General features: G+C 41.1%; 3 protein-coding genes across 4 annotated transcripts; 1 reads left to right on the top strand and 2 right to left on the bottom strand.

Moving 5' to 3' along the window:
* Positions 1-3,166: 3,166 nt before the first annotated feature.
* Positions 3,167-5,148, bottom strand: LOC119723410. The gene is made up of 3 exons (XM_038194029.1): positions 4,905-5,148; positions 3,643-4,180; positions 3,167-3,499 (listed from the first exon to the last, which is right to left on the bottom strand). Exons 1-3 carry the CDS (start codon positions 4,988-4,990, stop codon positions 3,194-3,196), a joined length of 930 nt encoding a protein of 309 aa, XP_038049957.1. The 5' UTR covers positions 4,991-5,148; the 3' UTR covers positions 3,167-3,193.
* A 418-nt stretch (positions 5,149-5,566) lies between these two features.
* LOC119723409 (pleckstrin homology domain-containing family B member 2-like) lies at positions 5,567-12,006 on the bottom strand. Of its 2 annotated transcripts, none has more exons than XM_038194026.1 (6): positions 11,861-12,006; positions 10,366-10,454; positions 10,069-10,202; positions 9,387-9,545; positions 8,385-8,706; positions 5,567-7,211 (listed from the first exon to the last, which is right to left on the bottom strand). In XM_038194026.1, the coding sequence occupies exons 2-6, from the start codon at positions 10,427-10,429 to the stop codon at positions 7,180-7,182; spliced, it is 711 nt and encodes a 236-aa protein (XP_038049954.1). In that variant the 5' UTR covers positions 10,430-10,454; positions 11,861-12,006; the 3' UTR covers positions 5,567-7,179. The 2 variants fall into 2 exon arrangements, with proteins under 2 accessions (XP_038049954.1, XP_038049955.1); XM_038194027.1 differs by lacking the exon at positions 11,861-12,006 and adding an exon at positions 11,600-11,622.
* Positions 12,007-12,318: 312 nt separating this feature from the next.
* Positions 12,319-18,600, top strand: LOC119723401 (methionine--tRNA ligase, mitochondrial-like). Its single transcript, XM_038194019.1, has 12 exons — positions 12,319-12,392; positions 13,171-13,397; positions 13,652-13,842; positions 14,201-14,287; positions 14,520-14,642; positions 15,145-15,256; positions 15,625-15,755; positions 16,029-16,135; positions 16,398-16,497; positions 16,818-16,929; positions 17,258-17,476; positions 17,876-18,600. The coding sequence occupies exons 2-12, from the start codon at positions 13,253-13,255 to the stop codon at positions 18,241-18,243; spliced, it is 1,695 nt and encodes a 564-aa protein (XP_038049947.1). The 5' UTR covers positions 12,319-12,392; positions 13,171-13,252; the 3' UTR covers positions 18,244-18,600.
* The last annotated feature ends 20 nt before the right edge of the window (positions 18,601-18,620 follow it).

The raw sequence follows: 18,620 nt of genomic DNA, 5'->3' as shown, positions 1-18,620 counted from the left end.
GGTGCGTGTTGCGCGTACGCGGCTCCGCCTTCAGGGCCTCCTCACTGACCGATTCGGCCGCGCCGTTAGACCCAGCTCCCTTGTTAAGCTTCTCATGTGCCGCTAACATCTCCGTCAGCGGCTTGAGGATGTTGCCATCCTCGTCTATACATCCGCTGCGCCGAGCTTCGATCACCTTATGGACACACTCCACAAACTTTCCCCGTCTCCTGCGACGAAACAGCATGTCGAACCGCTTGGCGAAGGTTCGCTTGAAGAAGGCCATTTTTCTCCCTTACCCGAGTCGAGTTCGCAAGGGGCAAGTTCAATTCACCGTAACTTCAGTCTGCCCAGGCCGTGCTACACCGGCACTGCCGTTGCTGCTGACTGGTAAAAAGTCAGCTCAGATCAGCTCAGCTCGAACCTTCCACTTGGGCTGCAATGTCGACGGGGAAAGTCAGCGGAGTTAAGCATTGCCAGTTACAACCAGGGTCAGTAGGAAACGCATTTCCGCAGCCAGGGCTCTACGTGGCGTCTTGAAGGAATTGCTGCCAGTTCTGGGCAGCTTGAGTCACGAGGGCGTGTGTCCAAAAGTGTCTGCGAATGATCCGAGCTGATTGCGTGTTCGGCTCATGAATATTAATATAAAGTTCTAAACTGAAGCTCAGCACTCAAGCAAATTGGCCATCAGTATGACAAATTGCAGCCCCCCCCCCCCCCCCCCCCGCTAAAAGATATAATTGCAGGGTATCTAGCGCCACCAGCTGCATGGACACAAAAGACAGTTGCTAGATTTTTATCTAATTTTCAGATTTGGCGCTTTTTAGGGAGGGAGAGAGGTTAACGTGGCCTTATGATGTTCTTTTTACTTTTACATGCGTCCCCTCCACATGAAACTGGAAGAAATGAAAAAGTGCATTGTCCTAATAACTGGCAAATATGTTTTAAAAGTGAAACGACACAACAAAAATGAGACACAATGAGAAAGTGTTTAATTTTTAATTTCTACTTTCACTTTGTAAGTTTTTATTACTTTAATCTTTTTTTTTAATATTTGGTTTTTGCATTTCATATTTTAAACTTTTTTTTGCCTTTGATATTTTCTTTTCTTTTGGATTTTTCTTTTTTTTATAAAAATGGTTTGGATTTAAACATTTGAAATAATTTCTTGTTTAACCTCAGTAGAGTTAAACAACAGAGGAAAATTGAAAGAGTTTGGTGAAAATTTTAAAAATAAATCCTTCCTAATTGGCAATGATCTTGATATACAAAACTTTTCTAAGAATTGTTTGAGGTCCATGAGTATTCGAAGAGATATTTATGAATTTAATAATAATATTTGATTTTCAGTTTTATAAATATGATATGTAAATAAGCAATTCCTAGTTGGCACTATTTAATACATAAAAAATATTTATTAAAATTGTTTAAGGTTCATGATACTTCGAAGAGATATTCATGATTTTAATAACAATATTTTGATTTTCCTTCATATAAATATTATATAAATAGGCAATTCAGTGCATAAAATATATAGTGAGTGAAATTTTTACCATAGTGAAAATAACTTCATCAAATTATAGACATTTCTAACTGCAATGAATTAATTAACTAATGATTGAAAAACTGGCAATCGACGTCATAACAAGTCTAATATCACTATCCATTCCTAACACGATTTGAAGCTGGTGAACGGTCCTCAGAAGAATTGTGTAAAAAGAAAATGCCTCTGAGAAGAACCAGTGTAAACACCCAATATTTCGACCAATTTGCTCCGACCATGTTCAGGAGAGGTGATGGAATCTGGTAGATACTGCTCATAGGAAACCGAGGGCTCAGCAAGGCGTAAAGATGAGAAAGCTGGCACAAGATCTCGTGAATTGAGGCAGAGAAGAGTGGGCTCACTGAACTGTGTCAGTAGGAGACGAGCACTGGTGGTGGAGAGAAGTAGGGAGAACGGGGTGTCAGATATCTCTGAGCTGGAAACTGATGTCTTGTGGTACGGTGTGATGCTTGAAGATCTTGATAGCTCCTCAGATGCATCTTGTGTTCCTTTATATGGATGAGGGTGTTGAGTTCTGCTTCCTGCAAGTTGGTGAAGTCATCAGATTGCTTGGAAAGGCTGAAAATGACTGACTAATCAAACTGGCCCCCAGCTTCCATGGGCTTTGTGCTCCTCCAGGTTGCAACCCGTTTCCTTGATGTAGACACAATGACGAAGGATGTCAAATACTTGAGGGCGGTTGTTAGGATCCAGGTTGGGTGTGAGGGTGGGGAGGAGGCCTTGGAGTTAGAGAGGAACTGATTTGTACACCTTGATGTCTGCTTGATTGTTGTGTCAGAGTCTGTACAAAGGGGAGTGTAGGTAAGGGAGGCAAATTGAGTAGTTGGAAGATCGACTTTGGCCTGCTGTAGACTGGGCCCCAACAGACCACAGCAGGTGCTGAATTTGCCTCCAGTACCTAGGTCACTTTTGCAAAGACTCTGAGGTGCCCTACATCAAGCAGGCATCAAAGTGTGTTCCACAACCCCTGTCTGATAAACTTCAAGGCCTACTCTGCACTCACATAGACAAACTGGGTCCCAAGAACTTCCCTGGAGTATACGCCCCGGCACATCCCTTGTCAGTGTGGCAAATCAGAGAAACTGGGCACGACCTCGACACTAGACTCAAAGAACAACTTAGCCCATGGAAGAGTTCCTCAAGTCAGCCACTGTCGGACAATCACAGTGATCAGATGACTTTATCAAATGGCAGCTAGAGGGCAGAACTCATCTCACCCCTTCCAAAAATGGAACCCAAGACGTATCTGAGACGCCATCAAGATCTTCAAGTTTCGCACCATACCTCAAGACACCAGTTTCCAGCTGAGTGACATCTGTTGCCCTGTTCTCCCTACCACCCACCAACAGCAGGGCCTGTCTTCTGCTGACTAAGTTCAGTGAGCACAGTCTCCTCTCTCCCATTTCACAAGACCATGTGCAGACCTCCTCTTCTTCACGCCTCGGTATAGCACTCGGTTTTCTACTCAACCAGTATCCACCCAAATCCAACACCTCCTCTGAACACAACCAGAGGAGACTGACCAAAACATCAAGTATTCACCATCTGATTCTCTCCAACTTACTCTCAAACCACAATAAAAAGAGACTCCTTCTGTGGTGTTACTGCAATTGCAAACCTTCCCCAGTAGTCTTTTTTCATCGTGTTCATTTAGATGATGTTTGCAATGAGTTGATCCAACAAGTCCAATTTAAAAGCAGCACTAACAATTGCAATGTTGAAGACTAGCATGATAGCGGCAAAAACAAAGGCGGTCAGCTGTGCTCCATAATAAAGACACACAGCGGCAATGAGTTGACCTCTAGGCACCCCGTTGACTTTGTAGTTGTGTGCTGCCCTCTTGAGTTCTGCTGTCTCATTGTTCATGTTCAGCTCTTCCAGCTTGAGAGCTTGCAGGCGAAATGAAGTCAAAGAGGATATCTGTTTCTCCAGTTTATTGATTTCTGTGGTGAGATCCTGAAAGCAAACAAGTCAAACACATCCAAGTATAGTGTAGTATCAAGTGTGTCATATCAAGAACATGTTTCAGATGCCAAAACTAAATGCCATTTCAATCTGCTGATGAATTTGAAACTTCAAATTTTTTATCTTTCCCTTACCTTCTGCTCTTTGTTGATCGCAGCTTTTTCTGAAACCTGATGGGCAGATTTGGCCTTAAACATCTTCTCCATACCAGCGATTTGCTTTCTGTATCCATCCTCCAGAACTTTACTGTTCTCGATGCTCTGCTTAAGGCCATCGTACTCATCTACTTGGAGCGAATTCTCATTCTGGATCTGCCGGAATTGAGCCTGAAGTCGGCTATGCTGTGGTGCCAGGTTCTCGTTAATGTATCCTTGAGCTGCGTCTATCTTGGTCACCACGGCTGCTTTTTCCTTATTCATCCCGGCTTCTAGGTCGCCTTTCTCTTTGGCGACTTGACGTCGCTCTTTGGCCAATTGGCGCTCGATCTCGGCCGACTCTGCCTCGACGGCCGATGCATATACCATGGTCTTCTCTGTGGTGCGCACCGATTGGTTGATCTGATGGCGGCATATTTGTGTATCCAGGAGGAGGTGATGGTGATTGGTCAGTCGGAGCTTTCCGACTTTCGGTGCAGTTGGCTTTGGCTCAGGCTCAGTGTGCTCAGCTGTAGGTCTGTAATTGAAAAAAATTGTCACATACTGTACATGAGTGTTGCATTGATATCATTAACTTTGTCAAACGTCAGTTAGCCAGTTGGTCAGGCAGTCAAACATTCGGTCAGCCATGCGATCAGTCAATTTAACAGTCAGGCAGGCTGTCAGTCATTCAGGCAAGTCATGCAGTCATTCAGCATTCTTTCAGTATGTCAGTCAGTCTGTCAATTAGTCAGTTAGTTGGTCAGTAGATCAGTCAGTCAGTCAGTTCAGGACAGGCTGTCAGTACAACCGCCCACTCACCCACCCTCCCCTCACCCACGCCCCAACCCCATCCTGTCCAACCATCCACCCAACAACAAACCCTCCCACTCACCACCCACCCCATCCCAACTACCCCAACTACCCCAACCATCCCAACCATCCCCACCACCCCACCCCATCCAACCCCACCCCTGCATCTAACCAACACCCTCCACCCCACCCCCTCACCAACCCCATTCCCCACTACCTAACCTCACCCCATCCACACAGCATACCCACTTTTGGTATGAATACTGATTCAGTCACCTCGTCGGTTTCATTTTTTCAAGCCGAGAGTTATTTCAAAATGACACTTTACAGCAGGATTTGCTTGATGAAAACTGTTTTGAAAGGGCAATATATCTAAAATATTTCGTAACGGAACAAGTGGATATGATCCAAGAATGTCATCAACTCCAAATGAGTTCTAAAAGTCTTACTCTGGGGAGCCAGCCAGTTTCTCCTTCAGCCATGGTGTAGCGATGTGCAGTATCTCGATCGTAACTACGACCAAGCAAGTAATCATGACGATTCACTTCAATAGGTCGTCTCTATCAAAGTACAGCTTGTCTAAGACAAGTTTATGTTGTTTTTTGTGGCTATATTTCAGCGAATAATAGGCTCAAATTACTTCAAATACGCGAGAGAAAGTCTGGTGCAACACTCGTGTACAACTCGAAGTAGGGTCTGATGAGCAAAATGTAAACAAACACCTCACGCGCACGTCACGTCATCACCGCCGAGGTTGTTAACGAAACGTTAACCGAAGAACACGGTACCCGATTGGTCAAAAGTAACAATAGTCAAGCGCCAGCGCGTAATGCGCAAGCGCGGTTGGACTTATTTACATTCTTTCGTGAATAATGCATTGTTTTAAAAATTAGGTGAACGAACTTTCTTGGAGGAATGTGAACTTGTGATAACAATTATTTATCGATAAAAAAAATTCTGGCTGCAAATTAATTTCCCCGTTAGCTTTAGGGGTTACTTAGGAATATTGATTTTACCTATCTTCTTTTAATATATTTGGTCCCCTTGTCTTTGCACGAAAAAGCAGCAATGTAGGAGTAATTTTCATTAAAACAATGAATCTCAAACACACTTTTCTTTTCAATTTGCTTTATTTAACCTTTCACTATTGCTCAGTCACCGATTACCGCAGAGCTACTTAATCATTAACCCATCAACAAATTGCAGTACTGAAGCAATATAATTAATACAGCTTATAAAAGCTTTGCTTGGCAACAGAATATAAATATAGTTTTTTTTGGCGAAATTCTAATGAACATGATTGGTAACTTTGAATAATCTCATGCATGCAATGAAGTATTGTTCTTTATTATTTTTTTCTGGAGGTTGTTATAAAAAAATACATACAAAAGTTTTTGTTTCCTTCACATGCAGAAAAAAATACATGCGTATTTTACAAGTACATGTACCTCATTCAATTCTGATGTGGGGATGAAATTGAATAAACAACTTGTTTGTGTACATAATCAGCTGTATTAATCTCTATCGCTATGCACTTTGTACTGTGTACCAAAATCCAGACAGAAACTACCAATGATGTTCAAAGAATTCAAGATAACAATCCACAGATCTAAATATATACACTTTTATCTCAATTGTAGGATTTGATCCTATCTTCTGTACATGATTCCATCTTTCCAAACCTGCAGTTGCACAAACGTTGACATTTTTTAACACAGTTTATAGTTTTGCATTTGATCAAACTGATGTCAAGACAGGTTCTACACTTATTATATACAGCTTTTTTGACATTTGCTCAAAATATTCCAAACCGCCCTTTCCACTTTGACATTAATTATGCAAATAATAACCATAAAGACAGAAATTAAAGAAAACCACAAAATTAATTACTTAAGTTCCACTTATAAAATCACAAAGTAGTTTTTCAGTCTCATTTCACCTCTAGGCAAGAGGGCCAAGATATATGTTTGACTTTTTTTCACATTTCTAAACCAGCTGATCAAAGGCATTGAATGTAAAAAACATGTTGTGGTCGAATGATGCCGACTTTTAGCAATGGATTTCTTCAGCACTGTATGTATATTTCTTGAAATACGAACGGCTTAAAAATGTTGAGTCTGATTGACATATAACGTGGGCCAAATAACATGCAAAAGATCCAATATTGAATTTACATCACCCCGACACAAATTCCGTCTTATGAATAATTATGCAAAAATACTTTAAATGTTTGGGATTGCCCTGTAGTTGCCTGCCGGCATGACGTTATAGGTCACATGGTCTATGCAACAAACATTACGATTACCCCAATTTACTGCAATTCACATAATTTTACAATAGTCCCCACCAACATACCACTTGCGAAAGAACATAGTACTAAAGATACTTAGGAAAATAACTGAACCCTTATAAGTCATTTAAGAACATTTTCTCATATTATGCTAGAAGCATTCTCAGACAAACTGCTTCATGAAATGTAACATACAAAGGACTTAATTTTTCTGGATAATTGTAAAACAAAAGCATTGCCATTACATGTACGAGTATTTTACTTCATAAACAAAGTATGTGTATCAGCTTTTGCTAAATATTCAGCAAGTATTACAGAGCATGCTAAGGCTTAAGTTTGAAATATAGACATCTTGGGCATGTAATATGTCCATTCGCATAAGATAGACTATGAAGCTCGAATCATTTGTTGCCGATCCAAAAGTGTGTCAGTCATCAACGGTACAGAATGGTTGTACTCTGCGAAGCTGAAATAAAAAGAACCAAAATCACAACATTATTAATTATTCAGATCCAAACAATTTTGTAGACATTTTCACGAAAACTAAACTCTGCGGCATATGCAACTGCATAAGGCTTATATGTTTATTGAAGCCAAAGCAATGACTGAAATGCTAATGGAGACAACGTGGATTCCAATGTGGATCTCTGCAGGGTTTCAAATGAGAAACAGACCAATATAGTTTTACTATGAACAGAGATTTGACTGGGTAGTCAGAAAAATAACGTTAAAGTTCCAAACTGTACAAGTTTTTCCCTTTTTGAAGATTTCGTTGGCACTGAATGGATATTAAAAGGCCACTTTTGCAAAGTTCTAAAACACTTTTGCAAAGTTCTAAAACACCCTTCATTATAATGAACTTTCTGGGCACACTGTTGAATTTCAAAGGCAGGGCGAAACCTGTAAAAACAGTTCCTGTTTTTAAAATGTTTTATGATTTTTTTTTTTAATTTCACTTTAAATTAACTTTGCCTTACATCTCTGTAAAAAATGTATGTTCATGATGAAATCATTTTTAAAGTGTTGACATGTAAACTGCAATTAGTGATTATTTCAAGATTACAAAATTTGGAATGTAAAAGATTGTGTTGGAAATGACACGTGGTTAAAGCATGTCTTCTTGTTAATGTAATGAGGGGGAAAACATTGTACATATTTAATAAAGCAACAAAGCCGAAAATGATCTTAATTTCTATGAGCTCAATGCAGCATGAGTTCTGGACATGTATTGCATTAATGACTATATTTCAAGGTACTGAATCGAAAAATGCTTCACAGCTATGTAACAATCAATTGAGTTGGTGTTGGTGAAATGAAGAACTGTTTTCTCTTGAAAAGACGAGTTCACTTACTGGCGACCCATCATTAGTCATAGCAGCAATGCGATGCTGTCGTGGGAAAATCACACCAGGAATTTGTTACTATATGAAAAATGGCTTTACAAGAGATTCGACAATGGCTTTCCCTTAAGTTCTAATTATCTTCAGGATGTCCCCCCCCCCCCCCCCCAACACATCCAACGTATGGATGGTCCTAAGTAAACAGCTGAATCCACTTCCCATAAATAAATGTGTTGCTTCCCGTCATGGGCAAGAATTTCGGACTTGGCCATCGATGAAATAGTAAGGTGATTACTTACGTTGGCATGTATACATGCACGTCTGGCCTGGGTAAGAGTACACAGTGTTCTGGACCGGGTAGCCCCGCTGCACCACGGTACGTCCGTTCAAGATCAGCGTCTGATTGGCCGGAGGGATGACGTACTGGTTGCTGGGGACCTGATAGCTCGTGTAGGTGGTGGTACGGCCCCACTGGTTGACAGGGGCCACTTGAGTGACAGTGTAAGGGGGCGGGGCCATGGCCACAGAAGGTTGAGGTTGTGGGGCATAAGGGGGTGGAGCCATGATGGGGGCAGGGGCTGCAGCTGGGGGGCGGGCTGCTGGGGGGCGGGCTGGTTGACTCTGGGGAAAAAGTAAGTTAAATATTAAATCAACGTAATAAAATATTCCAGATATTACAATTTTGTGACCTTCAGATGAAACAATTGTTCGCTATTGTGGCATGCAAAAAGACAGAAACACAAAAACTTTGATTAATCTGTTACTCATTATGGTGTGATTTGTTATATGTGATGTCCCACTGAAAATCACATCAACAGCTAAAATCTAGCAATTCAATTAGGAAAAAGACATTTTTGCAAAATGCTGCAACCAACAAGCATGGAGCGCTGTGGTCAAATGGTCACAGTGTTCAACTCGCGTGCCATGGTACATGGGTTTGAACCCTGACAGGGAACCTGGTGCTTGTGTTCTTGGGCAAGACACTTTATTACAATTGCCTCTCTCCACCCAGGAATATAAATGGGTACCTGTGAAGGTAGAGACTAGAATGCACTAATCTTGAGCTGCTGCAAAAACTGATCTCATGGCCTGATGAACAGGGATAATACTTGTGAAGCGCTTTGAGACCTTTGACATAAAGCGCTCTATAAGCACCACATTATTATTATTATTACTAAACAATCTTAAAGGCCACGTCTAAATGACTTGGCTACGGCCAGTAATTACACATGCAACAATGGAAGCAGTAGCCATAGCCAAGTAAATCGATCGCAGCCTATGGTACATGTAACAAGACTCACATTTGCATTTTTGACCTCAATGAGTGCGGACTTCCAGGTCTGGCTATCGTCCAAGGAGTCAGTGCAGAACATCATGTTGACCTGGTGAGTCCGCAGCTCAAGAAGGCAGCTCTTCACTTTGCCAGGCGGAGGACACCCTACACTGATCTCTTCCCCACACTAAAATGTAAACAAACAAAAAATCAAATCAAATAACAAAAACAAATATATAAATAACTATGTTTATACGGCAGAGATGTTATTGTGATTGGTTCTATCTGCCTTGCGCCGAAATGGCTGCATCGAGCTGTATACTCCCCAGGGAGCTGAGTTGGTATTTGGAATGTTCATTGACCCAATGATCAGGGGTAATAATAATGTAAAGCGCTTTGATGTTAGTTAAAAGTGCTATATAAGTTCCTGTTATTATTTATTTATTTTAACAAAATAAAAATAAAGGTGTCCCTGATCTCTACATGGCCAAAAAAAAAAATCTTGCATGAGATATATTACAAATCGTCCAATTCCAAGTCAAGTCGTAAGTTATTCCAATGCATTGTGACAAAACATTTCGTTGTCATCTCCGTTTGACTTGTGAAAGGACTTGTGATTTACTTCTGACTGGCTTTGTGATGCACTTGTGATGGCCTGGACTACATTACTGCATAGCATCCTAAATGTTGTAGCTTGGTCTCTGACTTACGTTGACAGCATAGCAGCTCTTGGTTATGTTGACGCTGCCTTGTTCCTCTTGACGATTCTCATCCTTGTAGTAGGTGAAGTTCCCGTTTCTGTACAGGACACAGAAGCAGTTCTTCCATCTGCAAAGGATTTCACCTAAGGACAGAAAAACAATTGAACTTATCCACATCCAAACGGGGATGAGGCAATCAATAGCAAACAAGTGAATGCTTAAGCAACTCAATTCAAAGATTCAAAGATTGAGATTGCCTCAATTCAAAGATTTTTTTTTTTTTTTTAAATTCTTCTGATAACTTACTCTGCCGTAGCATCCATGAGGCCTTAGCTACTCCGTGCGACCTGGCGGCTTCCAAGCTTGCCATTTGTTCCTCAAATTTTACTCAAAACCTGAATAACAAAAGTACCGATTACAAAACTGAGTTGACAAAGATGCAAAATACATTAGAAAATTGGTGCACGCACATACATAATACTAGAACAGAGAACCGCAACTCAGTTGGCTATCCGGTTCGTTAGTGTGACGTCACCTCCAGCACTTTCTGCACGATTGGAACCGGAAGTTAACGCAGCCCGAGCGTTTGCAGCCAATGGGCGCTAGTAATCAGGGGTGTGCGCGCGTGTATAACGTTTTTACTAACGAACCGGATGGAGTTTAGGGGCAAAATGTACAGCAGTTTTCTAGCACTGCAGACCTATCGAATGTGTTGTTTTCTGTACTGTATTGATGTGGTTACACTAGTGCATTGTTCGTGATGATATATCTTCTATGGGGCCCCACTTACATGTAACTTGCGTTCTAGGCTAAAAAAAGAAGGCGTAGATACAAAAGCATGTACGGACTTGCTTGTTGAACGGAACTCGTAGGAGTTCTGCGAAAACGAGTTCCATTTTCACAAGCACATCACGTTCTTTTTCATGCCCAACCGAAACAACAGACTGTGGAATCTCTTACTAGTCCTAGTCCTACCCAAGAACAATTTGGAAAGATTCCCATATCTGGCCATTGCTAATTTTTCCCTTCACTTCAGTGACCTATCAGCCATAAGAAAGTGATTAATTGTCCTAAAAAAACCAAATCTAGCAGGGAAAATACTGAAGTATTTACTGAGAAAACACTTAAAAATTTTCAGACCAGTCTCATAGGGTTTGTGCACAGGGTGACAAGTGATGGCCAGATATGGGAAATTGGGAATCTTTCCAAACTTTTGTTTTTAATATTGCCCTTCAACAATACATGTAGGCCCTACCAAAAACAAAACATCCAGTGTGTCTTTTTGGATGATGTTCATTTTTGGGGAAAAAATGTTGCAACCTGACACCACTTTTTTCTTCATATATCATCTCAATGAAGGTCATTCATTGCAAAACCGATAAGACATGCATCTGGGACTGAGAAACATTTCCAATTTTGTTAGGAAATAAAAATTGTCTTGACTCTCCATAGACTTTGTACACAATCGCGGAAGTGGCGTCAGGTTGCAATTTTTTCCCCATTTTTTGCATCAAAATTTACACTAGGCCAGTAGGCCTACCTGTTTAGGAAAATGGATGGTGTCACCATTTATATTTATAGCTCCATGGTGCCCGGCCCACACCGCTAGCACGTCGGTACGCCCTCCACCCTCCCCCCGCCCGGCCCCGCCCCCTTTATTAAAATGGCAACGTAAACACAGTCACAGAACCACATCAACGTTACGACATGAATTACATCGACAAACGCCATGAACGCTGCAATATCTTGCCCCAAAAGGATGACATTGACGTCTATATGCTACGTAAAATAGTAATCGTACCTTTATTTTTTTTCTCTGCGATTAAAGCAAGTTATTTCGAAGATAATTCAGCCAGGTTACTTCCTTCCGAAATCTAGTCGTTCGCAAAAATGTTAACTAACTAGCTGCGAGTTTCAGCTGCGTGTGTACGTACGTACGTACGTACGTACGTACAGAGATCAACGGATTGATCGAACGTAACGACGCGTAAGATCCCGTGACCACTATTTTTCACTGCGCTTGCGTAGTTCTATAAAAAGAAACCGCGTAATCATTATTTAATACAAACTTAATTTATTGTTTGATATAAACACAAATTAATTTTATTGATAATACAATTTTAATCTTTTAAAATAATTATAACAGTGAAAGTGTTTATGTATAATGCTATATATTCAGATATATTTATGAAATATTATATTGGATTAGCCAAAAACTGTAAATTTTACAACGAGGCTTATTTGTCAATAAAAAAAATGAGAAGATAAAACATGTAAAAAGGCCAAGGACGAAGACTTTTTTGCAGACGACGCTGACGTCACCAGCTTTACACGTGATGATTACCGAAAGCGAATAGTTCTAGTTCTGTTCCTTTTATGTATGCAGGGGCGACTTAGCACGGTCATTTTTATTGGGAGGGGGGGGGGGGGTCAACATTTCTTGAAATGGGTGATAATTATACCTAATTATTAAGGGCACTCATGCGGAGGGGGGGGGGGGGGGGGGGCTGTTACCATCTGTCGATGGGGGCGCTATTCCAAACCAACGATTATGTATCACTGTACTAACGGACATTATGCTTCTTTTTCGGGGCCAATAAATACGTGAAATTAACAAAAAGGCACCCGGAACGGCCGATGGCACAAAAAGGGCACCACTTTGTAAAAAAAGGCACTTGTTCAGAACAATTTCTTTTTAAAAAAAGGGCACTGCTTACAAATTATTGGGGGGGGGGGGGTAATTAGTGCATGGATGATGGAGCCTTGGAGGTATTAATACTAATAGGAATTGCATAGAGCATGCATATACCATAGGCGTAGCCAGCGCCCCCCCCCTCCCTTGCTGGCTATGCCACTACGCCAAATCACATGACAACAATTTCAGACCATGACAGATTTTAATGCTTGTATAGTAATGTTTAAGTTAGTATAATAAGTCGTGTAATACTTCTGAAATCAGAAGGCTTCTCAACGGAGAGAATTAAGCCTTCTGATTTCAGAAGTAGTTGTGTAAAGGCTTACTTCATCAAACACAATGAACTAATTCCCCGAATTACCAAGATTACTGGATACAAACACACTTTAAAGAATGTATCTTTTTTCAATTATTAGCAGGAAAGAATGATGCTTTCGGACAGCCCTGGCAAGAACAGGATGCTGATATCAAGTTGTTAGGAGCGTGTTTGGAAGAAGAATGGGTGTGCGCTGTTTCCTAGGACAGTTTTACAAGGCACATGTTGCCAATCTTGGCATATCCAGGGTGCAAGTAAGAGCAATTGGATCAGCTGGTTCTTCCGGTAATGCGTTCCTGACAACGCCAATTTTCTATGTTAATGCAGGTGAGAGAAAGTTGGCTTTGCTTGCCTTTTTTTGGCCCAAAAGCTATCTGTGTACATCCTTGTCAAACTTTAAAATCATAGAATTAGAAATGAGATTTGGCTGTGTGACAAAATTTTATTGTACAATGAGATTATGAATAGGCGATAACTGGCTGTTTCAGCTTAGCAAAAAGTTTTAAGCTTATTTTTGAACAACTTTTTGTGCTTAGCAGTGCCATGAAATTGGTCCCTGGTCTTTCTATTTGTATATCCAGTCCCGCACATTGGTCATTTGTACTCGGCTCTGATCGCTGACTGCGCTCACCGGTGGCAGCAGAATACGGGTGCCAAGGAGACCATCTTCGCGACGGGTACCGATGAGCATGGATTGAAGGTGCAGCAAGCAGCGTCGTCAGCCAAGATGAAGCCACAGGAATACTGCGACCGGGTCTCGCGGGAATTTCGAGTTAGTAAACTGAGGCAGCTTTAAATCCCACCTCTGATCAAAAAGAGAATTTAAACTTTTGTGGAGTGCTGTGGCCGCCTTGTCCATCTTGAGCATCCAATATCGGTGGATAGTCCTGCTGAGTGTGGGTTTTGATTCCAACGTTTGGGCTTGTGGTGCGTGTGTCCTTGGGCAAGACACTTTGTCACAATTGTCAATAATTGCTTCTCCCCAACCTGGAGAAAATGTGTACCTGAAACACAGATGGTTATTGGGTATCGGTCATTGATGAATTTCAGTCTTGTTCTGACATTGGCAAAGTTTTTTTTTCATTTTGTTGTCTTATGGTTTTTCTTCTTGGGGTACTTTTTCATTTCAGAGACTCTTCACAGAAAGTAATGTCAAGTGCACGGACTTCATACGCACCACTGAAGTGAGACACCAAGAAGCAGTCAATCACTTCTGGGTAAGTTGTAGACGGGATGATTTTGTGTCATCAAATAAATTCAAGTTTTCCATTCAGTAATAAACATTTTGTTTTCCCGTCATCCACCTTTCTATGACCTGGATCTGATTCTTACCAGTGCCACTTAGTATAAAACATTTGCTTTCTTCAGTCTTCAGAACTGGGAGCTAACATTAGGGCATCTGCAAAATAATTTAAATTAAAAAAAAATTTTAATTAATTTTTTCTCAAGACTATACTGCAGGAACGAGGCCACATCTACAAGGGCAAATATGAAGGTTGGTACTCAACATCAGATGAGACTTTTCTGAGCACTCAGCAGGTACGCGACAGCAACGCTCAAAATGGAGTGAAGGTTGGTATTTCTCATTGTCGATACAGTGCAAACTACCGGGTTGCTCTGACAGGTTTCTACCGAGTCAGAGTTGTTGTCATCACAAGTCCATCTCAAGCTAAGTCGCAAGCTATTCAAATAAACAGTGGCAAAGCAAAGGCATTCCTTTGTTATTGTTTACTCCCTGTTACTTGTCACTGGACTTGACAGTTGACTTTTGATGTACTTTGTGACATGACTGTGTTGTATGTGTGACACATCACATGTACCTTGACTGTAACACTGATCACAAGTCCTCTGAGTGACAAGTTATTCAAGGGAACCGCACCAGAAGCATTCCTTTGTTATTGTTCATCCCCTCTTAGTTGTGATCTGGCTTGTGATTGACTTGTGATCAACTTGTGATTGTCCTTCTGATGGACCGATCTACAACGCTTCATTTGCGATGCTTACTTTAGAACCTTGCATTTAAGTCAGTTATCAATTCATCAATGTCATCCCAAGATAACTATATTTTTGTCAGGTCTGTACAGAGACAGGGAATCCTGTGGAATGGACGACAGAGACCAACTACATGTTCAGACTGAGTGAGTTTCCTCCTAGACTCCTAGAGTGGCTAGATAATAACCCTAGAGGTAAGTAGTGTACAAGAGTTTGGTTAAGCTACAATTAATTATTTTGAAACTATTTTAGACTAAATTAGTTAGAATTTTCAGGACATTTTGTCTGTGCACCCAGTTAGAGCTGGGAAACCATTTTATTGAGCTTCTGGATACAGAAATTTACTAAGCACAGAAAATATTTGATGAGCAAAAAGCAGGTTACCAGCCAAACAGTCATGTGATGCATATTGCTTCTGACTGGTTGTCGGCTGATTTTTGCTTGGCACATAAATCTGCTGAGCAATAAATATCTGGTTTGCAGTTTCCAGCTCCATGATGTTTCTTCATTGCACCCACTAATTTTCTTGAATTATTTCATGGTGCTTTTCTGCTTTGTCCAGCGGTGTATCCAGCCAAGTTTCACACCATGGTGCGTCAGTGGCTGGAAGACGGTCTACAAGACCTGTCTGTATCCAGGCAACGGGACAGGCTACAGTGGGGCATCCCTGTTCCCGGCGATTCGTCACAAACGGTAATAAGCATTCAAATGTGCCCACAGTGTGGAAGACTCCATCATAAGTCTTGTCACTCACAGGTCGTCCAGTCCAGGCTTAAGTCAACTCACAAGCTTTCAAGTGAACTGTGGACAAATGCATTCCTTTGTTATTGTTCATCCATTGTTAATTGTGACTGGACTTGTGATTTCCTTGTGACTTGAAGCATCTCGTATTATTCATGCATGCAGTCCATATTGCTTTAAAATGGTTTTAATATTTTCATGTTTTCAATCAAATGCAATCTTCAGATCTACGTCTGGCTGGATGCTTTAGTCAACTATTTAACAGTCTGTGGCTTCCCTGGACAGACCAACCTATGGCCGGCTACTCACATCGTTGGAAAAGACATCCTCAAGTGAGTCAAATCTAAAATCTGATTTCCATAATGCAAGTATTTCTAACTTTGTAAGGAGCTCTAGCATGCACTCATCAGTATCCTTAAATAAGAATAATAAGAATAATAATAATAATAATCATTAAACATTTATACCGCGCACTTATCTGTCCAAAGGACACCCAAGAACAGTTTGTTGATCGCTGTATGAGCAGACACATTTCTGACCAGCGAGTTTTGTCTAATATTTCATCTCTACTCTCAACAATAACTTCTTTATCAGGTTCCATGCAATCTACTGGCCGGCATTTCTATTGGCTGCTGGGTTGCCGCCGCCGCGGTCCATAGTTTGCCATTCTCATTGGACCATGGACAATTTCAAGGTATTCAGTATACAAAAAATCTGCTCCATTCAAACATTATGTCCACAATTATAACCATCTGTTTCTGTTTCATCTTTTTCAGAATGTTCAGACTGGCGTTCAGGAGTTGCGCCAACCAAATTATTCGGAAATTTTAATAAAAATCCACTGTTACAGTCATTAAGAATGACTCGAGAGTCAAGTCTAGGCAATAGAAATTTAAAAAAGGAAATGTTCGCCTGACTGAAACAAAATCTATTTGGATTGCCCTGTGTTGCTCTGAATACTATTTGGTTTGGCCTAGTGAAATATTTTTCTTTTTTCTTCTTCTCATTTCTCAGATGTCTAAGAGCAGGGGTAACGTAGTGGACCCCTTTGACAGGCTGAGGACCTACACTCCAGATGGCTTACGCTACTTCCTGCTGAGAGAGGGCGTCCTTCATTCTGATGGAGGTACCAAAGCTAGGACTGCATTCAGATGATTTGGCTGTGGCTAGCAGTAACATATGTGTCCATGGAAAGTGGATATGCAGCTTCCATAAGACGTGTGTTGCTGCTAGCCATAGACTGAGGCAGCCTTAGACTGTGTTCAAATATAGCAAATGCAACTCTTTCCATCTAAAGAAGCCTTTAAGTGTTAACCACTCTGGCCATCTAAGAAAGTCTTTTGTAAATTTGTTGACCATGAACAGGTAACTCGATGCTCAACTCTGATTTTGAGTGCCATCTTGTCACCGAACCCAAACTTGTGAAAATATATTTATTAATTTTTTTTCTTCAGATTACACTGATGAGAAAGTCCTCAAGCTCCTGAACGTTGAGCTGGCCGACAACTTGGGCAACCTGTTGTCCAGGGTGACGGGCAAAGCACTCAACCCAGCCCAGGTCTTCCCACAATTCCATGCTGAACTTTTCCCGTGGCCGCAGACATATACCACTACGTCTGGGAGGGCCTCTTCAGAGGATTATGCTCTTGTATCAGCCTTGTGTAGGTTACCAGGTATGATGCAAAAATCTGTTCTCCATTTTAATATAGTATATGTAAAGGTAATTTAACCATTTTGATTGGTCCAAAGCCTGTCCCGTTTGGGATTTTTAAACCAATATTTTGACAATGCTAAGAGATTTTTGAAACCAGTCGGCAAAAGAGTCGTCTGTGAATCAGGACAATGAATTTTCAGGACAACAAGACAGGATAATCTGCCTGGTTGTCGATATAAATGTACCCCACATGTTGCTTGGTCTGATTTTAAAACTCAAGTTTATGAGTGGTCCATTACTATTTTATAGCCTAATTAAAACTAAAGTTCAGAGATTGTGTTGGTTTGAGGTTGCTCACTTCAGTCAACTTTTATCATGCTGGGAATATATTTCTCTATCGTTTGATTGTTACTTTTAGAATCTGTTGATGTCCACTACAACAACTTTGAAGCGTACAAGGCGCTAGATGAGATCATGTCGTGCCTTCGACAGGCCAACGCATTTGTCCAACGACACGAACCATGGAACCTCATCAAAAGCAAGGATGACCAGCCCTGGTTGGAGACGGTCCTCCATGTTGCCATGGAAACACTGAAGATTTGTGGGATACTTCTCCAGCCTGTCGTTCCTGACACGGCCGATAGATTGTTAAGTAGACTCGGAGTGGATGCCAGTGACAGGACAGTGGCCAATTTGGAATGTTTTGCGGGGACGTGCAAGAGCAGACCACTTGGGAGGGATCCAGGTGTACTGTTCTCCAGACTGAAGCCGAAGGAGCAGAGTTGACCAATTTGGAATCAGTGACCATTTACAAATTAGTGACTGCTTTTTACGAGTTTGTGCTCACACTTGACTTACTCTCCAGACTGAAGCTGAAGGAGCAGAGTTGACCAATTTGGAATCAGTGACTGTTTGCAAATCAGTGACCGGTTTTTTTATGTGTTTGTGCTCACACTTGTCTTGCTGTCCAGACTGAAGCCAAAGGAGAAGAGTTGACCAATTCAGAGTCAGACACCATTTACTGTTAACTACTGACTTATTTGTGAATACACAATGACTCTTCAAGACTTCTACTAAATACCTTATAATTTGCTCCAATTTTGTAAGGCTACCTTTGTGACAATAAAATGTCAAGTATTAAGATATTGTGTCTCTCAAAAATC

Source organism: Patiria miniata, unplaced genomic scaffold (genome assembly GCF_015706575.1).
Source record: "Patiria miniata isolate m_02_andy unplaced genomic scaffold, ASM1570657v1 HiC_scaffold_17, whole genome shotgun sequence".
Lineage (NCBI taxonomy): Eukaryota > Metazoa > Echinodermata > Asteroidea > Valvatida > Asterinidae > Patiria > Patiria miniata.
Note: the sequence above shows the minus strand (reverse complement) of the source record. Positions and strands in the feature narration are given on the sequence as shown.